The sequence below is a fragment of the Genypterus blacodes genome, unplaced genomic scaffold (genome assembly GCF_046128005.1).
Source record: "Genypterus blacodes isolate CSIRO-AG114 ecotype Tasmania unplaced genomic scaffold, CSIRO-AGI_Gbla_v1 ptg000043l_1, whole genome shotgun sequence".
Lineage (NCBI taxonomy): Eukaryota > Metazoa > Chordata > Actinopteri > Ophidiiformes > Ophidiidae > Genypterus > Genypterus blacodes.
This window is the reverse complement of record NW_027466856.1, coordinates 1019831-1036794: the sequence shown is the minus strand read 5'-3', so window position 1 is coordinate 1036794 and position 16964 is coordinate 1019831. Positions and strand designations below refer to the sequence as shown.

Sequence of the window (16964 nt, the reverse complement as noted above, 5' to 3'; positions counted from 1 at the left end):
ACACACACACACACACTAGTAGTACAATGAACTAGTAAGCATGGGCTCCCCTGACTAATTGCATACTGAACACATCAATCACAGTGTCACTTGCAGGTCTTAATGATCATCCCTCCTTGATCCGTGACACAGATTGTGCAGAAAACACACACATGCGCATCACACTGACCAGGTATGGGCAGTAAGAAGCCAGCAGAGCAGCCAGCACAAGTCCGTCCGCCAAATCAAGGTCAAAATTCACAATCCAGCGGGCTGACGGGACTCCATCTGCAATCCAGGGGACACACAGTAATAGATGTTAATGCTTTAAAGTTCTGAAAACAAACAATCTAAGTAGTTGTGTGTCCTGGTTGTACCCCACACAGTCTTCCTCATTTTCTGGAAGTGCCTGTTGAGCCATGAGAGCAAACGGAGCTCCCACAGAGAATAGATGTTGCTGGATAGCGGCTGTGAGCCGACAGGGGGGGTTTCCTCTTTGTCGTATTGATTCAGGGTGGCGTTCAGGCCGCTCTCTGACACCCGACACAATACCAGCACCTGGACACAATTGCGGGAATAATTATTGCTTTCATTTTATTTGGGTCAGCACAAAATGGAGTTGCCAAGTAGAAACAATTTGTCCATCAATGAGTATCTGATATTTCCCAAGAGGATATATGCAGAGAAAGAAATGACTGATCAAAGCTGCAAGATTTGGAATTGCAAACTCACTTGTAATCCTAGAAATTAGATGACAAAAGGTAAAAATTAGGAGTTTAATCAATAGTTTTTCACCTTGTATATTTGTAGCAGCACATCAGTCCAGCATCGTTTACTCAGAGACTCATAGACATCAGGGCTGAAATCAAGTCCATTTCCTTCCTCCCTTGCCTGTCACGAACACAACTTAATCTCAGATCAAATTATTGTGTGTGTGAATAATACGCGTCTGTAATACGTGTATGCCTGTACCTGCGTTGAACGCCAGTGTTGGAACTCGTTCTTGTCTAGCAGGTACTCTGGTTTGACGTGACACAGACAGGCTCCCTGGACCCTACACACACACACACACACAGAGTCTCATATCTCATCTCTCATCATATTACGTCTTAGGTAGTTCAAACAACAAAAGTGTAAACAAAGCCAGAGGCAGGACGAAAAGTGTGTCTGAGTGTATGAGCTTTACCTGAGAAATGCAAGCATGGCTTTATGTTGCTGCAGCAACTGATGAACGCGCAGGTCTGTATCCCTGGAAATGGACTGGCTGAGAGAAATACCAGGAATCTCTTTACCAGTCAGGTGATGAAGCATCTCCAACACAGTCCTAGAACAGACAACTCTATAGTTAACATGGTCATAGGGGGCTAGTTCTTCACTAGGTCATAGAAGGAGATGCATGTATACACACCTGGTGTTTTTACTCAGTGTCACACGAACATTACGGCGATTGGAGTCGTCGTCCATCAGAATGCTTGACACAACTCTGGAGTTTGGTTGAGGTAGAGACAAAAAGATTGGAAGAATGGTAGGACACATAAACAAAATGATATTAGAGGAAGTCTAACAAGTATATAGAGGTATAGTAGGTTTACCTTCTGGGTGTGTGTGGTATGAAGGTGGGGCTCAGGCCGTTTGGCCAACCGAAGAGGCTAAACCACCTCTCCACAGCCACCAGCACACTCTGGAAATAGAGCCCATCCTCTGAGTTGGCAGCAGGGAATTCTGGGAGGCCAGAATTCATTGTTATGTGGCTGTTAGGACCCCCATCCTCTTCCCTGCTGGCCCGACCATCCACACTCTCACTGTCTGAGAAGGAGTCTGATGAAGACAAACACACTCATATAGACACTGTAAAAACCAATGCACACATGCAAACACATGGTGAGATACATATGAAGTGTGTAATTATACACCCTAACTCATACATACACAGCACCACAGCACATTGTCTGACCTGAGTTTTTATTTGTAGAGCTCAGGTGATCGAAGGATGAGGAGGACGATGAAGCAGGGGCCGAGGAGGGACTTGGTGAGTCATAGTGCTGAAGGACGGTCTGGAACTGCCCTGATTGAGCATTTTTGACCCCTGTTTTGTCACATTAGCCAATCAGAAGTAACAAAGAATAGTGTGATTAGTTTGGATTTTTAAAACTTTTGATGACATTTGTACACAATTCTATGTATGTGTGTGTGTGTGTGTGTGTGTAACATACCAGTCTTAAGAACGATATGCTGTTGGGAGCAGGGCAGAGCCAAGTACGGCCACACTGTTAACAGACAGTTGTCGGCTGTAGCGCACAGCTTCACCTGAAACCTGGAGAGAGAGAAAGAATGAAATAGAGGGGAAAGAGAAAATCAAATAAGCATATACATTTCATTTCTTGTATATGAGTAATGGAAAGTTAGTAAAAGTACAATAAGTTACCTGTTGTCAAGGTGATCAGTGAAGGTAACGGCTGTGCAAAGGGACACAGGCACAGCAGAGCAGAAGGACACAGAGCAAATTAGAGTGGTGGCATTGTCCTCCTGGTTCTGGATACCTATTGGCTGTATCTTGGGGTTGCAGACGGGAGGAGAAAAGCATTTCAGAAGACGGCATTTAGAGAATACATATATAAATGGACAAAATGTTCCGACACAGGATTGTACCTGGGCAGGGATGGTGTTACCCTGGGGAAACGTGACAGAGACCGGCTGCACCTTTGTCCTGTCATCCAGTTCAAACTCCGCTACTTCTGCTGATATCCTTGTTCCACTGCAGACGTGGTGAATAATTACACAAAAAGGTCACATGATCCAGGGAAAAGACAATGAAAACAAAAGAAAAAAACAGTGCTGAATCCAAAAAAGGATGCTTCAAATAAGTTTGTGATGATTGCACTCCCACGCAAGTCAGTCGGAGAAAGACTTCAGTCAAAAAGCATCGTTTTTTTTAAGAACAAAGAGCATTTCTTTTGTAAATCTCCTTGCGATCGGATGAGGTACAGAGCTCTGCCTCAGTGAGGAGTGAGTCACAGTAGGGCTGCACAATTATGCCTACAATGATCATCCTGACTATTTCGCTACGTAATGCAATCACAAATTTAATCAAGAACGCTGCTTCCAATTAGTTTAGACGATAAGGAACCCAAACAACCTAGTGTTCCCATTACAAGTGGCGTAGGATGGTAGAGGGTCTGGATGCACATATCACACATGGTTTAGTCTATGGAAGGTCCCTCAAGAATACAAAATCTAGAGTTGTCCTTGTCCTTCTTCTTTCATTGTTACACACACCGAGTCCTGCCATGCATTGTGAATGAGAGGACAGAGCTTCCACATTGTGCATGCCAGTGTCTCTCAGTTCATTCTCAGGGATTTGGGTTTGAAAAAGCTGCCAGCGCTGTAATGCTGGAGCCAGACTTCTGTCCACTCTGAAACCTGAACACAATGTAAGCCACCTAGGAATGAGGATTAGCTCACTGGCTCACAATGCAAGATAAATCTATTATGAGTGGAGACCTTGTTGTCGGTTAATGAGTCCTGGCATGATTGACTCACAACATGTACATGCAACAATAATTCATTAAATACATCACTTACCAAGCTGATATCTGATTGGGTCAAAGGGCGAATGTAGAGTGTGTGTGTGTGTATGTGTAACCTACCTAGGATATCCCACAGCCAGCAGGGTGAACGTGGATGTGATGGTGCTTTGCAGGGGTACTGGGGTGAGGAGGATCTGAGGGGGGTGGATGGTGATGTTTGGGAGCCGGTGGGTGATGGTGATTGACAGCTCTCGGTAGGGGTGGAGTTCTTCTCCTTTCCTGTTAACCCTCTCCTTCCCCAGGTAAAGAGGGAGGGACAGCTTGGTGACTTTTCCAGACACTAAGAGAGAAAATAAACAGTCAGACTGAGCACATTCATACGAGTACTTACTATAGTTTTATGTTTTGTCTATAATGCTTAAATTGAATTCTCCTAACTGTATTATTAGCTGTATACTATTTGTTTTAGTATCCATCATGTATTGCGTTTTCCCTGCCATATTTACAATGTAGGGTATTTCTTATTGCAGTGACTCATTTTCCCTACAGGGGATCCTTTAAATTCAACAAATAAAATAGAATTAAATTGCAACTGAATTTCACGCAGCTTTAGTCGCGTCTTAACACCCTGTAGAAAAACAACAATAGAGATCATCGACCTCTCTGGTGGTTGACAAGATTAAGTGTTCTCTCAAGAGCCTGAGTTCCAGAGTGAAACAGGATTCCTCTTTCCAGCCCCTTGTTGAATTCATTTATCTGATGATTTGATGGTTTGATGGTTCGTGCAACAAAATATCAGTCTTTCACCGAATAGTAATTGTATTTCTAGTTAATGCCAAATGTGAAATTGTATTTTGAGAGATACCATATGTTAGGCTGTGAGATTAGCTGTCCGTCATCATATTTTCCTCCTGACATTCTGGAAGTGTGTGTGGAAGAATGAGGTCAAGTGAAATTTATAGTGATGTGTGATCTGAGCATGTGTGTGAAAGATTCATTATATTTACAATGACAAGACAGTGTGTGTGTACATGAGGAAAAAAGGAGAAGACAGTGAGAGAGAGATAAGGCAGTATAATCCATCATAATGTGTGTGTGCGCTTCCTATCTCTCACTTGCACTGATAGCCTCTGGCCTGATGCTCACTGCAACGAACGACGTCTGGCCAGGTCCCACGCACCCTGATGATGGAGACACGGCGCACAGCTCTGCCTCTCTCCTGCCCCCTGCATCTCGCACCGCCGCACTGCAGTCAAACCACCAGCACACACTCTCCCCAATACTGCGCCAGCACATACTCTGCTCACACACTGCTTTCAGCTCCACTGTCTGGAGGGCAAAAAAGACAGAAAAGCAAATGATGACAACAACAAATGATGAAAGAAAAAGATAGTGGGAAGTGAGGATAGGTTGAATGGGAATGACAAAAAGGTGAGAAGGAATACACAGGAAAAAGGCAATACGGTGATAAGCTGCAGATACTTTATATCCTTACTGATACCTTAGTATGAGCATCAGACTGTAGAGCCAAAGGTTCCACAACAAACTGTAGGCTAGATGGGGACATTTCCAGTGGGGCACATAACACTATAAACATTTGAAGAAAAGTAGTGGGACATTATTTCAGATCAGATCATCAGAATATTTAAACTATTAGATAGTGTTACTTACAGATATACACATAACACACACACACACATGCACATACATACACCCCAGATCAAACAACCTCACCTGTGACATGTACGCATTGCGACCCAGTTGTCATGGAGACAGGCCAGGAGCATGGCGTGACAACGCGCTTCCTGCTGCTGGTGGACGAGTAGGAGGTAGCTGATGAAGGGGTGGTGGGGAATGATAAGGAGGAAGGGATGGGATACCTCACACTATTGACCATCATCGGAATGTCGAACTCGTATCCTGCCACCTGCAGGAGGACATGGATGGAGTTGAACAACTTTTGTGAGCACACTTTCTAACTATCAAGAGACAGGTTTGGTCCAAATCTCACCTGTTTTGGGGAGAAGACAAGTGAGCATTTTACCGTCTGGTGGGCCGGGACGTCCACAACACTCACTCCCGGTTCCTTATCTGCTTCTTCAAATCGTAAACACAAAAGCTCACGCGTTTACTAAACAAAACAAAGTGACACAAGTGTAAAAAGTTGTGGAAAAATGGTGAGCGCTGTACCTGTTGAGGTTTGTGTGAGTTGGAGGGTGAAGTCAGTACGGTCTGACAGGTCAAAGGTGACTTGGGCTGCAGCTGATGAATGGTTTGTCAGAGAGAATGGAATTACTCGGCGTGAGCCTGTGTACACCCCGAGAAACTGGAAATGGGACTGAAAAGAGGAAAGAAGAGAGAGAGAGAGAGAGAGAGATTAGAGAGGGAGGAAGGAATTTGGAAAATGAAATGCATACATAAAATCTTTCGGAATGATGTACAGTATGTTATGGGTGTTTTTTATTGGTGTGTATGCCCGCTGGCCAAGTGCATTTAGTTGCCCCATTACATTTGTGGCACATACATCAGCCTTAATCTACAATCAGCAAGAAAACGACTTATCTAAATATACATCATTGACAAAATTTAAGAATTTACATCCTGCTCAGAAGTAAGTGGAGCAGGAAGAAGGAGAATGAAAGAGAAATAATAATTTGCTGCTTTCAGCTTCTGCAAAGGTATTAAAGCAGAGTATCCTTGACTTATTCTCTTTCATGACTGCAACCCTGATTGCTTTAACAGACACGCATGTATTCACACACACACACACACACTCCCACATGTACTATCTCGTCCTTCCTCACTCCACCATCCCCATCTTCTTTGCCCCATTTCTTCTTTTCGACCGCTGCCGAGCTCAGGTGGTGATCCAGGTGTGTGTGTGTGTGTGTGTGTGTGTGTGTGTGTGTGTGTGTGTGTGTGTGTGTGTGTGTGTGTGTGTGTAATGATACAGGGCCCCACGACTGTTTCAAAACAGTATTAATCATTTGAATGTCGACTACTGTTGACATTCAACGTTGTCTATATCAAGGACAACTATCATTAAACAAAGAAACAGTGTAGGCAAATACGGTATGCAAAAACTCACAACACTGATGTCTATATTCGGAGGCTCCACTGATCCACCCACTCTGAGCTCTATGGGCTTCATGTTCCTCAGCGCTATCTGCAGCAGAGAAACAGAATGTACAGAGGGAGTCGTGTGTGTGAATTAAATTACAATTACACCAATTAGGAGCCTTGCTTCGCTTCTCACCTCAACTCTGGTGTCAAACCTGATGGTGGAATTGGGGTTGAAGTGGACCATAAGCAAAGCCTGCCCCCCACTTGGCACCATACCTTCAGATGGACTCACCACCATGCCAGGCAGAGGGTACACATCCAGGACCTGTGAGAGAGTGTGAGAGTGAGTGTGTGAGTGTGAGAGTGAGTGTGTGAGTGTGTGAGAGTGAGAGTGAGAGGGAGTGTGAGTGTGAGTGTGAGAGAGTGTGAGCGAGAGAGTGAGTGTGAGAGTGAGAGAGTGTGAGCGAGAGAGTGAGAATGAGAGAGTGAGCGAGAGAGTGTGTGAGTGTCTCTCACACACACACACACACACACACACACACACACACACACACACACACACACACACACACACACACACACACACACACACACACACACACACACACACACACACACACACACACACACACACACACACACACACCTTTATTTGTTTTGTTGTGCGCAAGTATCTGGGTTCAAGAGGGGACTACTGTATGTCTGTGTGTGTGTACCTGGTAGTAGGCGTGGTTCCTTCCAGTGTTGTATAAGATTGCAGTTCTGACAGAGGGTATATTAACAGGCACTGATCCAAATGTCAGGCGATCCTCTGCCAGCTGGACACTGGTGGCTCCAACCTGAATAAGACAGAGAGAAACTTACACTGACATGTACTGTATGTAAGATCTTCTCTATCCTTGATAGGTACCTTGGCGGTACAGTGTAGGCGTTGTGTGCTGCCCTCGTGGACACAAAGGTCAAAGTCTCCTTCTGCAGGGGAGGAGAAGGAGGGATCCCACACCACCTCGCAGTCCAGTTCTTTGAATGGCTCCACTGTACCTGTTGTGGAGGGAGCAGAGTTGTTGTATTAACCTCAATTCATCAATCAGGTAAAGGACTCCAGACCAGGAGCAATCACAATCACAATTATGGTCCTTGCAGAGAAACAAGAGAAGAGAGAGAAAGAGAGAGAGAAAGAGAGAAAGAGAGAAAGAGAGAAAGAGAGAGAGAGAGAATGGGGCACATGATGAATGATCTCTTGACAGCAGATAGGAAAATGCCAACACTGATATTTACACACAATATTAACCCTGGGCCCATGGGGAGAGGGACAATCACACGCCTGGGTTTACCAAAGAAAATCCACACATTATCTCTGTGTGCCAGCTTAAAAGGAAACGGGCAGTTGTTGGTTGTAGCACCTGTAGCTGGTCGAATGGAGAACAGGATGCCTCTCTCCGTGACCACTGGCTTCCACGTGAATTCAGCCGCGTGGTTAAGCTTGTTTCTCAGGGTGATGGAGCCTCTGTATCCAGACTGGGCGAGCAGCGTGGGAGTACGACTGAGAACCAGCTGGCTGACTGACATGTCCAGAGCTACGGTAACAATGTGGGCTTGGACCAGTATCTGACCAGGGTACTGCTGGTTCACCGTGTAGGACACAGGTCTGGAGGAGAAAAAGCTCGGATCAACCATGGCTAGAACCTGACTTTTTTCACTTTAATTTCATTTCATTTGTAACTGATTCGTGAATGGGTGCTAATCCGTCGACTGACCTATAGAATTCCCCCCGCTTGTTGCTCTGAAACATCAGTGGTAGGGTGGTGTGGGACTGGGGTGGCAGGACGTGGGAGATGGGTGAGGAACCCCGCAGCTCAGGGCAGTCCACCGCCAGCTGCACCCAGACACACACTGGCAGGTGATTGGTCAGCTCCAGGTCGTGCACAGACACTGAATTTACACACACCTCACCAAAGTCCACTGACAAGGGGCCTGTGGAGGGAGAAGTGAGATTTTGACATTGCTTAAAGGAGCAAAATCTATCATGTCCTTCCCTTCCTAAGATAAAACTAAATATTACTTAAAATATTCTAACAAATCGGATGATTATGATCTGAGAAGATTATTTTTTATATGAAACACTAACTTATTACAACTTGACAGAGCTCCTGAGGTGTCAGAGCCCTGCTGCAGTCTGCCATCTCCTGGCTGGTAGAGGGAACAGCATTCATGATCTCCGTCAACTAGAATAGAAAATATAGTAAGATAGTAAAAATGGATGAACAAGTCATTCAGTATTTGTGCTTCATAATTTGCCACTGAAATGCAATTATTTCATAAATTCATATATAACAAGCACCTTTGTCACATCTCGGGTAACGCTGCTCCTGATTGCTAAGGAAGCATTAATGCAGCGACCCCGCTTGACCTCTGCGCTCTTCATGGGCTCCAGGTCACGTATGAGGAGCTTTGGAGGAACAAGCCCGTGAGCAGGAATGATCCCAATGTCCAAATCATTCTCCACTATTTCCTGTTGTCTGAAACGGAATATCTGACCTTACTTCCTGCGTACGTGTGTATCCTACTCTGAACAAGACCGCAGAAGTCAGAATTCAGCAAATGTTTGAGTCGAGAACACAGACATTAAACTCTACCTATTATTGATCTTCTTCAGGCGTGTTTGTCGCTGCACTTTCATGAAGTCTGTGTAGATCTGCCGGTGTCGCCGTCTCCGCTGATCCTCCTCGTGACTAAAGGTATAGTCGGTGTCCACATAGTGATAGCGACGCACACCAGTGAAAATGGTCCTGAACCAGATAAAGATGGAAAAAGCACAAAGTCTAGCAGTGGTCCGTGTAAGGGGACGCAATCAAATTCATTCCACTCACTTAATTGTGGCTAATCAGCGGCATTGTTTCTACCTGTACTGTGTGTGTTGAGAAGAGTGCCTGATGCTGCCGCCTCGGTCATTCGGGAAGGCCACAAACTCCTCCCTCTCTGAGCTTTGGCTTCTTGCCCTGCGGTGCGTGTGGAGTCGGGTTTTGGCCGCACCGAGAACAGCGGCGTACACCATACGACCGCAACGGGCCAGGTCACTGGACCGAACGTAAGGCCATGACCCAGTGGGATTGGTCAGTGCTGGAGTGATGCCTGCATGTGAGAGCCAGTATGTTAACAATCAAAGTCATTCATGACAATCGAACGGGTAAACAGGCACACGAATTATGATATTTGACGTGTGCTTATCAGGAAAATGCAGTGCTTCTTCAAGTTTACCAGGATTTAGTTTGGGTTCAGGGTGTGTGGTCTCACTGCAGCAGACAGCTGACAGCAGTAGAGTGATGGTGTGGAAGCTGCGAAACTGAAGTCCGGTGATATCGGCAGCAGCTTTGTCGCCACTCTGTCGAATAACAAAACCGACGACATCTACCTTCTGACGCACTTTAAAACTGCCGTGCTGCCAAGCATTGAAGGACAAAATCACATCCTGGAAAAAAGACAAAAAACACAACACACACACACACGTCCATAATGCAGAGTATACATGGGCAGCATAGAAAGACTACAATCACTGCAGTAGCTCGAGTAGTGCAGTGATTTCAGGCCAGATAGGACGTAGCTGTAGCAACTAGACAATAAAGACTAGAATGAATGAGAACTGTCCTTCTTGCACTGATGGGAGCCACTATTTGACTGTGCACATTGATTAACACCAAGAGCTGTGCAGTAACATATTTGCATCACCTGATGTCGTCCAGTTAATCCAGCTTTTCATAGCAGACAGTATTCGACTGAACTGCATACAGTCAGTGAACCTCTCACCTCACATCCTTACCTGGCATTGGCCCGGGCCGATGGTGCCTGCGGAGGGCTCTGCTTTGAAAAGTGCCAACCTGCGGAAGCGAAAGTTGACGGGAAGCTGAGAGCAAAAGTTTTGCAGGACACAAATCATATCCACGCGCTGTCCTGTCACACATTTGAGGAAATTGAAACTTTTAGAGGGACTCGGCACCAGAGACACAGGCAGACCGGAGCCCGTCACAGCCAGCTCCGCACCAGTGTTACCTACAGAGACCAGAGAGGAGACCATGAACTGCTAGCTTGAATTGGTCCTCAACTTCAGATGTATGCAAAGAGAATGTAGGACAATAAACCAAAAGCATATAAAGTATTTGTAATGTGACTATGAGCTGTTTCCCTAATGCCCTCAAGAAGACAACTACTGGTCTCAGTGTGTTTGTGTGTGTGTGTGTGTGTGTGTGTGTGTGTGTGTGTGTGTGTGTGTGTGTGATTACCATTGTTGTGCGTGAAGCCGTGTTTGCGTCCCACAGAGTCAAACAGCAGGAACAGAGAGTAGTCCTGCCGGCTGGATGAGGCAGCGCAACGCTTCTCTTTGCTGAAAGAAGCAGGACTTGATGTCAGTGTAGGTACATCTCAAAGGACAGGCTGATCAAGACCATCAGCTCTCATTAGGCTGGGTTAACATGTGTCGTTATGTAGATTTGTTTCAGACAAAAGCTGGGAAGATCAGATGAATTTACAGACAAACAAATGAGGCAATAAAATAAAAACTCTACGCAAAACATTATTACCATTATACTATCAGAGAGAAAAAGAACAGAAATAAATGCCTGAAAGGACATTTGTATAGCATCACAGACATGCTACCTCTTGCAAAGGGGGCGGAAGTAAACTCTCAGGGTGGTTTCTTCAGATGGTTTAAGTCGACCCTGGTTGGGATGACACACCAGGATCTGAGAGAGGTCCTGGTTGTCTAGGCTGCAGTTCCTCAGCCTGTCCAGCAGGGCGGCATCGGTGCTCTCCTGCAGATCTGTTCCCTACACAGAGACATGGATTCTCTTCTGTTTAGTACAAACACCAACTTTACTTCTTATTCTGGACTACAACTGTTCAGATAGGCAACAACACAATTCCTCAGGTAATTAATGACTCACCGTCTCAGTCCCAACAGCCGTATCATGCATCAGACACACCCAGTTGCACGCCTGAGGTGTGTTGTTTCTCAGAACCACATCCTCCACACGGGACGTCCCAAAGTAGACGGGTCCAAACCAGAGGCAGGACAATGGAACACCCTGTGAAATGGCAGAATGTTGAGTTTTAAGTGACGGGTCCGTGCAGGAGAGGAGTGTCCCTGCTTTCATACAAGTAGAATTACCTGGGTGTCTAAGAGCTCCAGGTGCTGCTCCACAACTTCAGCCTTGATGGTTAGAACTACAGGAGAGCAATTTTGAAGCTTCACCCTGAGAGACAAGACAGGTGTGGTTGAGTCCAGAAAGTGCAAGACCTAATTTGTTATACATTCTCATAAACTTGTTTGTTCTCTTACAGTGCCGTCTCCTCAATCCAAATCGGTCTGTCTGTGCGAAGTTCAACTTTCAGCCACTGAGTGTTGCCCCCTTCTATGACACCACTACAAGGTGTGAGTGTGACTGAGGGGCTTCCACTGTACTGTACCTGGAACGTTCCTTCAACACACACAGAGAAACAAGCTTGGGTGATGAGGGTAAGTGTTGAGATCAGCTTATGGTGAAATTAAACTACACCCGCGTTAAAGAGACCCGCTTAAGAGATCATCTGAACCAAGAACAAGATGCTGGACAAACCTGGTGCAGCTCCCCGATTGGTCAAAGGGTGATGTTTGGTGATCACCTGGCTGCTGGCTAAAACACGGCCAAAGTCAAGCTCAGGGTCTATTTGGAGTGAACATCTCCATGGGAACCTAGAGAGGAAGAGACAGAGAGAGCATAAATACCTCAGATGTGTGTGTGTGACCAACAGGGATGATTATGAGGCGCCTACACCAGCAGTGGGATCTCAATGGTCTCCAGGTCGTCCACACTGAGCGTCAGGTGGCCTGTGAGCTCCTCCTCGCTCAGGGGACTGAACTCCAGCAGGCAGCTGACGGACAGACCAGGAGCCACCGGGCCGGAGGGACTGGGTGCAGTGAATTTGAACAACTAGACAGGAGGTTGAAGAAAAGGAGACATTGAGAATACCTTGGAAAACACAGACAAATCCCTACATATTAACTCAAACCACAACAACAAACTATTACAACATAAACGGGGTTATGAAACACTTACCTTTGATTCTGGTTTTTCAAAAATAAGTTTCTTCAAAGTTTTCCCCATGTTAATCGCCGTGACCGTCGTCTTGTACACCTTACCGACTCTCACGTCGTTGAAGCGGACACACGGTGGCTCGACTCGAACGCAACTCTGCGCCATTCAAACAGTTTGACAAAACGCCACGAATGTATCGAAATATATACGGAGACACACGCAAAGTAGTTTTATGCGCAGAACTTTAAGTTTAACAGTTTTACCCTCTAAAAAGTTTACATACCGACACACAACTTTGGCGTCAAATAGTTATTTTCAATACGAGGGCGCTACTAATGACGTCAGGTAGCTATCTTTAGCGTGAGAGCGCTACTTAATGGCGTCAGATAGCTATTTTCAAGATAAGATAGCTACTTATAATAAAGCTACAACACGGTCCGAAAACAATAAGGTTGTCATGATAGGTGATCGGTATCTAAGCGACGCGACGCATATATCGGGTTCCTTTTATAGCCCGGGTTACACCAGACGGGCGGGGCAACTTTTGATCCTGGACACAAACGCTGTCAAATGAGTTTGTTTGTACTCGATTTGTCATTTCAGTAACGAAGCGCCCATCCGATTTGTGTCCAATATATCATTAATTTGGCATTACTCACGACTTAGGGTCTTGCTCCTCGTCAGTACAGTGGTGAGTAAGCCCCGCCTGTCACGCGGGAGACCGGGGTTCGATTCCCCGACAAAGAGTAACTTCTCATATTTCTCACATTGCAATTATTCTTTGTTACAGAATTACGTTCATTTACAACTATGTAGCTGGGTCCTTCTTCGAAAGGCAATTCAATGCATTAACTTAACTTTAAATCAACGTCAAAGATATATTGACTATCATATTAGAAGACAAATAAACATCTTAACAATCTTGTAATCCTCAAATCATAACGAAATTCAGTTTTCTGTCAGAACATTCTAGATGTGATTTATTTCAATTAATAAAGGGATGCTCTTCCTCAATATGATACAAAATGTAACTGGATACAGTTAGTAAGTCAGTAATATTGAAATAGTCATAATTACTTACAAAATAAACAAACATTTCTCTCAACAGAAACATAACACCAAGACAATGAGCGATTGTCCTGGTTAGAGATTTCAGGAAAACAAAAACACAGGGGTTTTACAGAGCGGCAGCAGGGCTCTCCCATATGTCATCATCATAAACACAGGAGGTAGATGTGGTTTTATCTGTGGGTGACAAATGGAGGCTCTGACGTTTTCCAGCCGTCGTCTCTTCAGCAGCATGCATGTGATCTCCTGCACCGTGCTTAGATGAGGCCGTTTCACTTTGGGCCAAGTCCACTGGTCGCTGCCGTGACAGTTCTTCCACAGAGATTTCAGTCACGTTACAGTTTGGTGCCCCGCACTCGTCAACTGTTCCTGTCTCACCGCCTGCTGAACTCTTCCCTCCGTTCACCACACAGGCAGGCTGTGACGGCGCTGCCTGCCTGCAGTCGTGCTCCGTAGTCCTGACAGCTGCCGCGGCCTCCATCTCCACCTGGGTCGCAGGTTTGTTTTCCAGGCCAAAAAAGTTGTTTCGGACAACATAGCGCACGCACTGTAAGAGGACGTTCCTCTCGTGTCGGACATCTGGAGCCAGTAACTGAAGAAAATTGGGATCATTGAGGAAAAACACAGTGAAAGGGGGAAAAGTGAAAAGTGGATTATCTTTGCAGAATATCAACTGACTCCTCACCATCTCAAGTAGCGTAGGACGTCGTTCCTGAGGTGTCGCCTCTCGCCGCCTTCCTCTGTCACCACGTCCTCCCCTGTCACCACGTCCTCCCCTGCCTCTTCCTCCCCCTCGGCCTCTTCCTCCCCCTCGGCCTCTTCCGCCGTAGGCTCCATCTGGTGCCGGATAAAGCTGGGGTGTTTCCGTGTTCTGTGATGTGAGAGGCTCAGCGCCTCTGGAGGGTCGGCTGTCCTGGGCCTTTGTTGGTGCGGCGCTTAAGAGAGCCTGGTTTTCTTGCACCAGCTCTTTGACTCTCTGGATGGGCGTGGCTGCAACGCAAAGAAGATGGATGATGCACTACCACTTGAAAGTAATGGTGCCGAGTAAATGCATGTGGTGCCATGTTGACGAGAGGAATGCAGTTCACTTACACTCTGGTCCCTCGTCGTCTTCACTTTCACTCATGGAGCCGTAGTTGGCCATCAGGGAACCCAGGCCAGAGCTCATCTGTTTAGGGGCCACAACTAGGCCCCTGGGGTCAACGACCCGGCCTTCCCTGTCTGAATCTGGAAGGACATAAGACACGGAACTGAAGCAGTCAGTTTGCAGTCCTGTTTGTACGAGCATGAAATGTAAGAGGTCAAACTTGGATTTATGTTGAAATCAAACATGTTTTGTTGTTTGATACCGTAAGTCAGATGAGTCAATCACCTGGGTCACTGTTGACAAGTGCTCCCAGTGGATCCGCCTCCCTGGGGGGCTGGGTGAGGGCGGGAGGGTTGTGTTCTTGTGGTTTGTGCCCTCGAAATCCTCTGTCGCCCCATCCACGACCCCGACCTCGTCGTCCGCGGCCTCTGCCTCTCATCCGTCTGCCCCATAACATGAATGTGGTTAGACTCGGATAAGGTTAGGTTTGGATATCCATTCTGACTTACTAGCTTACAAGGCAAAAGAGAAAACTAGGCAAGTGACAAAAACTGGACATCGATTCCAAACATTGATTCACACTGAATTTGCACGTCGATAAAAGTTACACACACCCAAACTGAGCCGTTTCTAAGACGCCTCCCCCCTCTGCCCGGACATCCTCAAGCTGTTGTTTCTTGTGGATATTCTGAAGCGTGGGATAGTTCCTGGAAAGACAAATCAAGACTTTATTAAGCAACAGCAATTATTCAAGTAGAGAGTTTCATGATTTACTGTCTCAGTTCATGATGACTAACTTGCGTCTCTCCTGTCTCCATTTGGAGATATCATCCGGAGTGTCCAGCTTGATTCTTTTAGCTCCTGGTGCGTGTGTCTGAGAGTGAGCAGAGGAAAACAGAGATATTAGTGGAGGAATTGGAACAATCTTCTAATCTGCACCATGGTATCTGCATCGCTTACATTTTTCCAGTGGAAGCAGACTATTTTCTCATGAGCCATGAAGTTGCAGTCGGACACAGAGCACTAGGAGAGATGATGATTTGGGATGAGGATCATCAAAAACACCACAAGATAAACACAAACGCACAAAGTACAAAAAAAAAGTAATGAATTACCTTGACGTGTTGAGAAACATGCTCGTCATACTTCTCCGGGTTTTTGAATCCCCGGTCACAGGTGTCACAAAAATGGGAATACTCTGGTTCCTTCTTGTTTTTCTGCTGTGGGTTAGAAACACGGAGCCTTCTGGTAAACACAAATCCTGTCAGGACATGATGATGTCATATGTGATGTTTTATAAAGGAAGTTACCCTTTTCCCGTGATTGGTAGGTGGTCCGTAATTCTGTCTTCCACCTTGATGTCCTCCACGACCAAAGTTCTGCCCTGAGGATACAAACTTCAGTTACAGCTATGACAACACACACACACACACACACACACACACACAGACACAGACACAGACACAGACACACACATGATTCCATCACTGTGTGCTCTTTAACGGATCAAATCACAAGTTGCCATTTTAACCGATTTAGAGAAAAGTAAACAATATTAAGACATGTCATCTCTCACACACACACCCGCATGTTACTCACCGTAAGGACGTCTTGGAGCCCCACCAGGCCCTGCAGGTGGCCCGTACCCGTAACCCCAGCCCGCCTGGCCGCCGTGCTCCCAGCTCGGCTCCACCGGCGTCTCGCACCAGCTCCACATGCTGGGCTGGAAGCTGCTGGTTCGATGCTGCTGGTGGTTCTGGTGTGGCGTCTGGAAGATGTTGGAAGAGTTTGGAGGTGGACCGCCAAAGTCCGGCGGAGGATAGTGTCCCGCTCCGTCCATAGTGTCGGTCCAGAAGTCTTCCCTCACGTCGTCAACGAAGTTAACTCAGCGTTAGGTTTAGGTTTGTAGCCATGCTGCTCTCACATGTTTTGCTCTCCGACACACATCCGCGTACGTCATTTCCGCAACATCAGGAAGGACACAAACTTTATACATTTTTTATAGTAATTACATGATAATAATAATTCGTTGTAATTCAGACCGCTTTTTAAAGTGATATAACTTGCCAGTGACAGGTTCGACTAAAAGGAATTATTTAACGTTTTTAGATATGGCGCTTGATGTGTCTTCTCGCGAGATGTAAGGCGTCGGTCTTCTTGGTTGCCAGAGCC

The 16964-nt window shown here is 46.0% G+C and overlaps 2 protein-coding genes across 2 annotated transcripts in view; both read right to left on the bottom strand.

Moving 5' to 3' along the window:
- The window catches only part of LOC142999316 (cilia and flagella-associated protein 47-like), a 29846-nt gene extending 17044 nt beyond the window's left edge, over positions 1 to 12802 (bottom strand). The window contains 37 exon segments of the mRNA XM_076148809.1: positions 170 to 267; positions 357 to 537; positions 775 to 870; positions 952 to 1033; positions 1166 to 1303; positions 1388 to 1462; positions 1572 to 1815; positions 1934 to 2044; positions 2193 to 2293; positions 2405 to 2511; positions 2617 to 2734; positions 3627 to 3846; positions 4622 to 4835; positions 5008 to 5093; positions 5241 to 5433; positions 5518 to 5597; positions 5697 to 5844; positions 6595 to 6672; positions 6763 to 6894; positions 7286 to 7408; positions 7480 to 7610; positions 7973 to 8217; positions 8327 to 8543; positions 8698 to 8794; positions 8911 to 9088; positions 9206 to 9358; positions 9473 to 9701; positions 9828 to 10038; positions 10387 to 10616; positions 10847 to 10947; positions 11220 to 11389; positions 11507 to 11647; positions 11731 to 11815; positions 11902 to 12040; positions 12179 to 12294; positions 12375 to 12532; positions 12659 to 12802. Of these exon segments, the coding sequence (XP_076004924.1) occupies positions 170 to 267; positions 357 to 537; positions 775 to 870; positions 952 to 1033; positions 1166 to 1303; positions 1388 to 1462; positions 1572 to 1815; positions 1934 to 2044; positions 2193 to 2293; positions 2405 to 2511; positions 2617 to 2734; positions 3627 to 3846; positions 4622 to 4835; positions 5008 to 5093; positions 5241 to 5433; positions 5518 to 5597; positions 5697 to 5844; positions 6595 to 6672; positions 6763 to 6894; positions 7286 to 7408; positions 7480 to 7610; positions 7973 to 8217; positions 8327 to 8543; positions 8698 to 8794; positions 8911 to 9088; positions 9206 to 9358; positions 9473 to 9701; positions 9828 to 10038; positions 10387 to 10616; positions 10847 to 10947; positions 11220 to 11389; positions 11507 to 11647; positions 11731 to 11815; positions 11902 to 12040; positions 12179 to 12294; positions 12375 to 12532; positions 12659 to 12802 (5370 nt within the window).
- Positions 12803 to 13808: 1006 nt separating this feature from the next.
- Positions 13809 to 16762, bottom strand: nufip1 (nuclear FMR1 interacting protein 1). Its single transcript, XM_076148761.1, has 10 exons — positions 16392 to 16762; positions 16103 to 16176; positions 15908 to 16012; positions 15753 to 15815; positions 15590 to 15666; positions 15407 to 15499; positions 15078 to 15235; positions 14798 to 14932; positions 14391 to 14695; positions 13809 to 14297 (listed from the first exon to the last, which is right to left on the bottom strand). Exons 1-10 carry the CDS (start codon positions 16630 to 16632, stop codon positions 13815 to 13817), a joined length of 1734 nt encoding a protein of 577 aa, XP_076004876.1. The 5' UTR covers positions 16633 to 16762; the 3' UTR covers positions 13809 to 13814.
- Between the last annotated feature and the right edge of the window lie 202 nt (positions 16763 to 16964).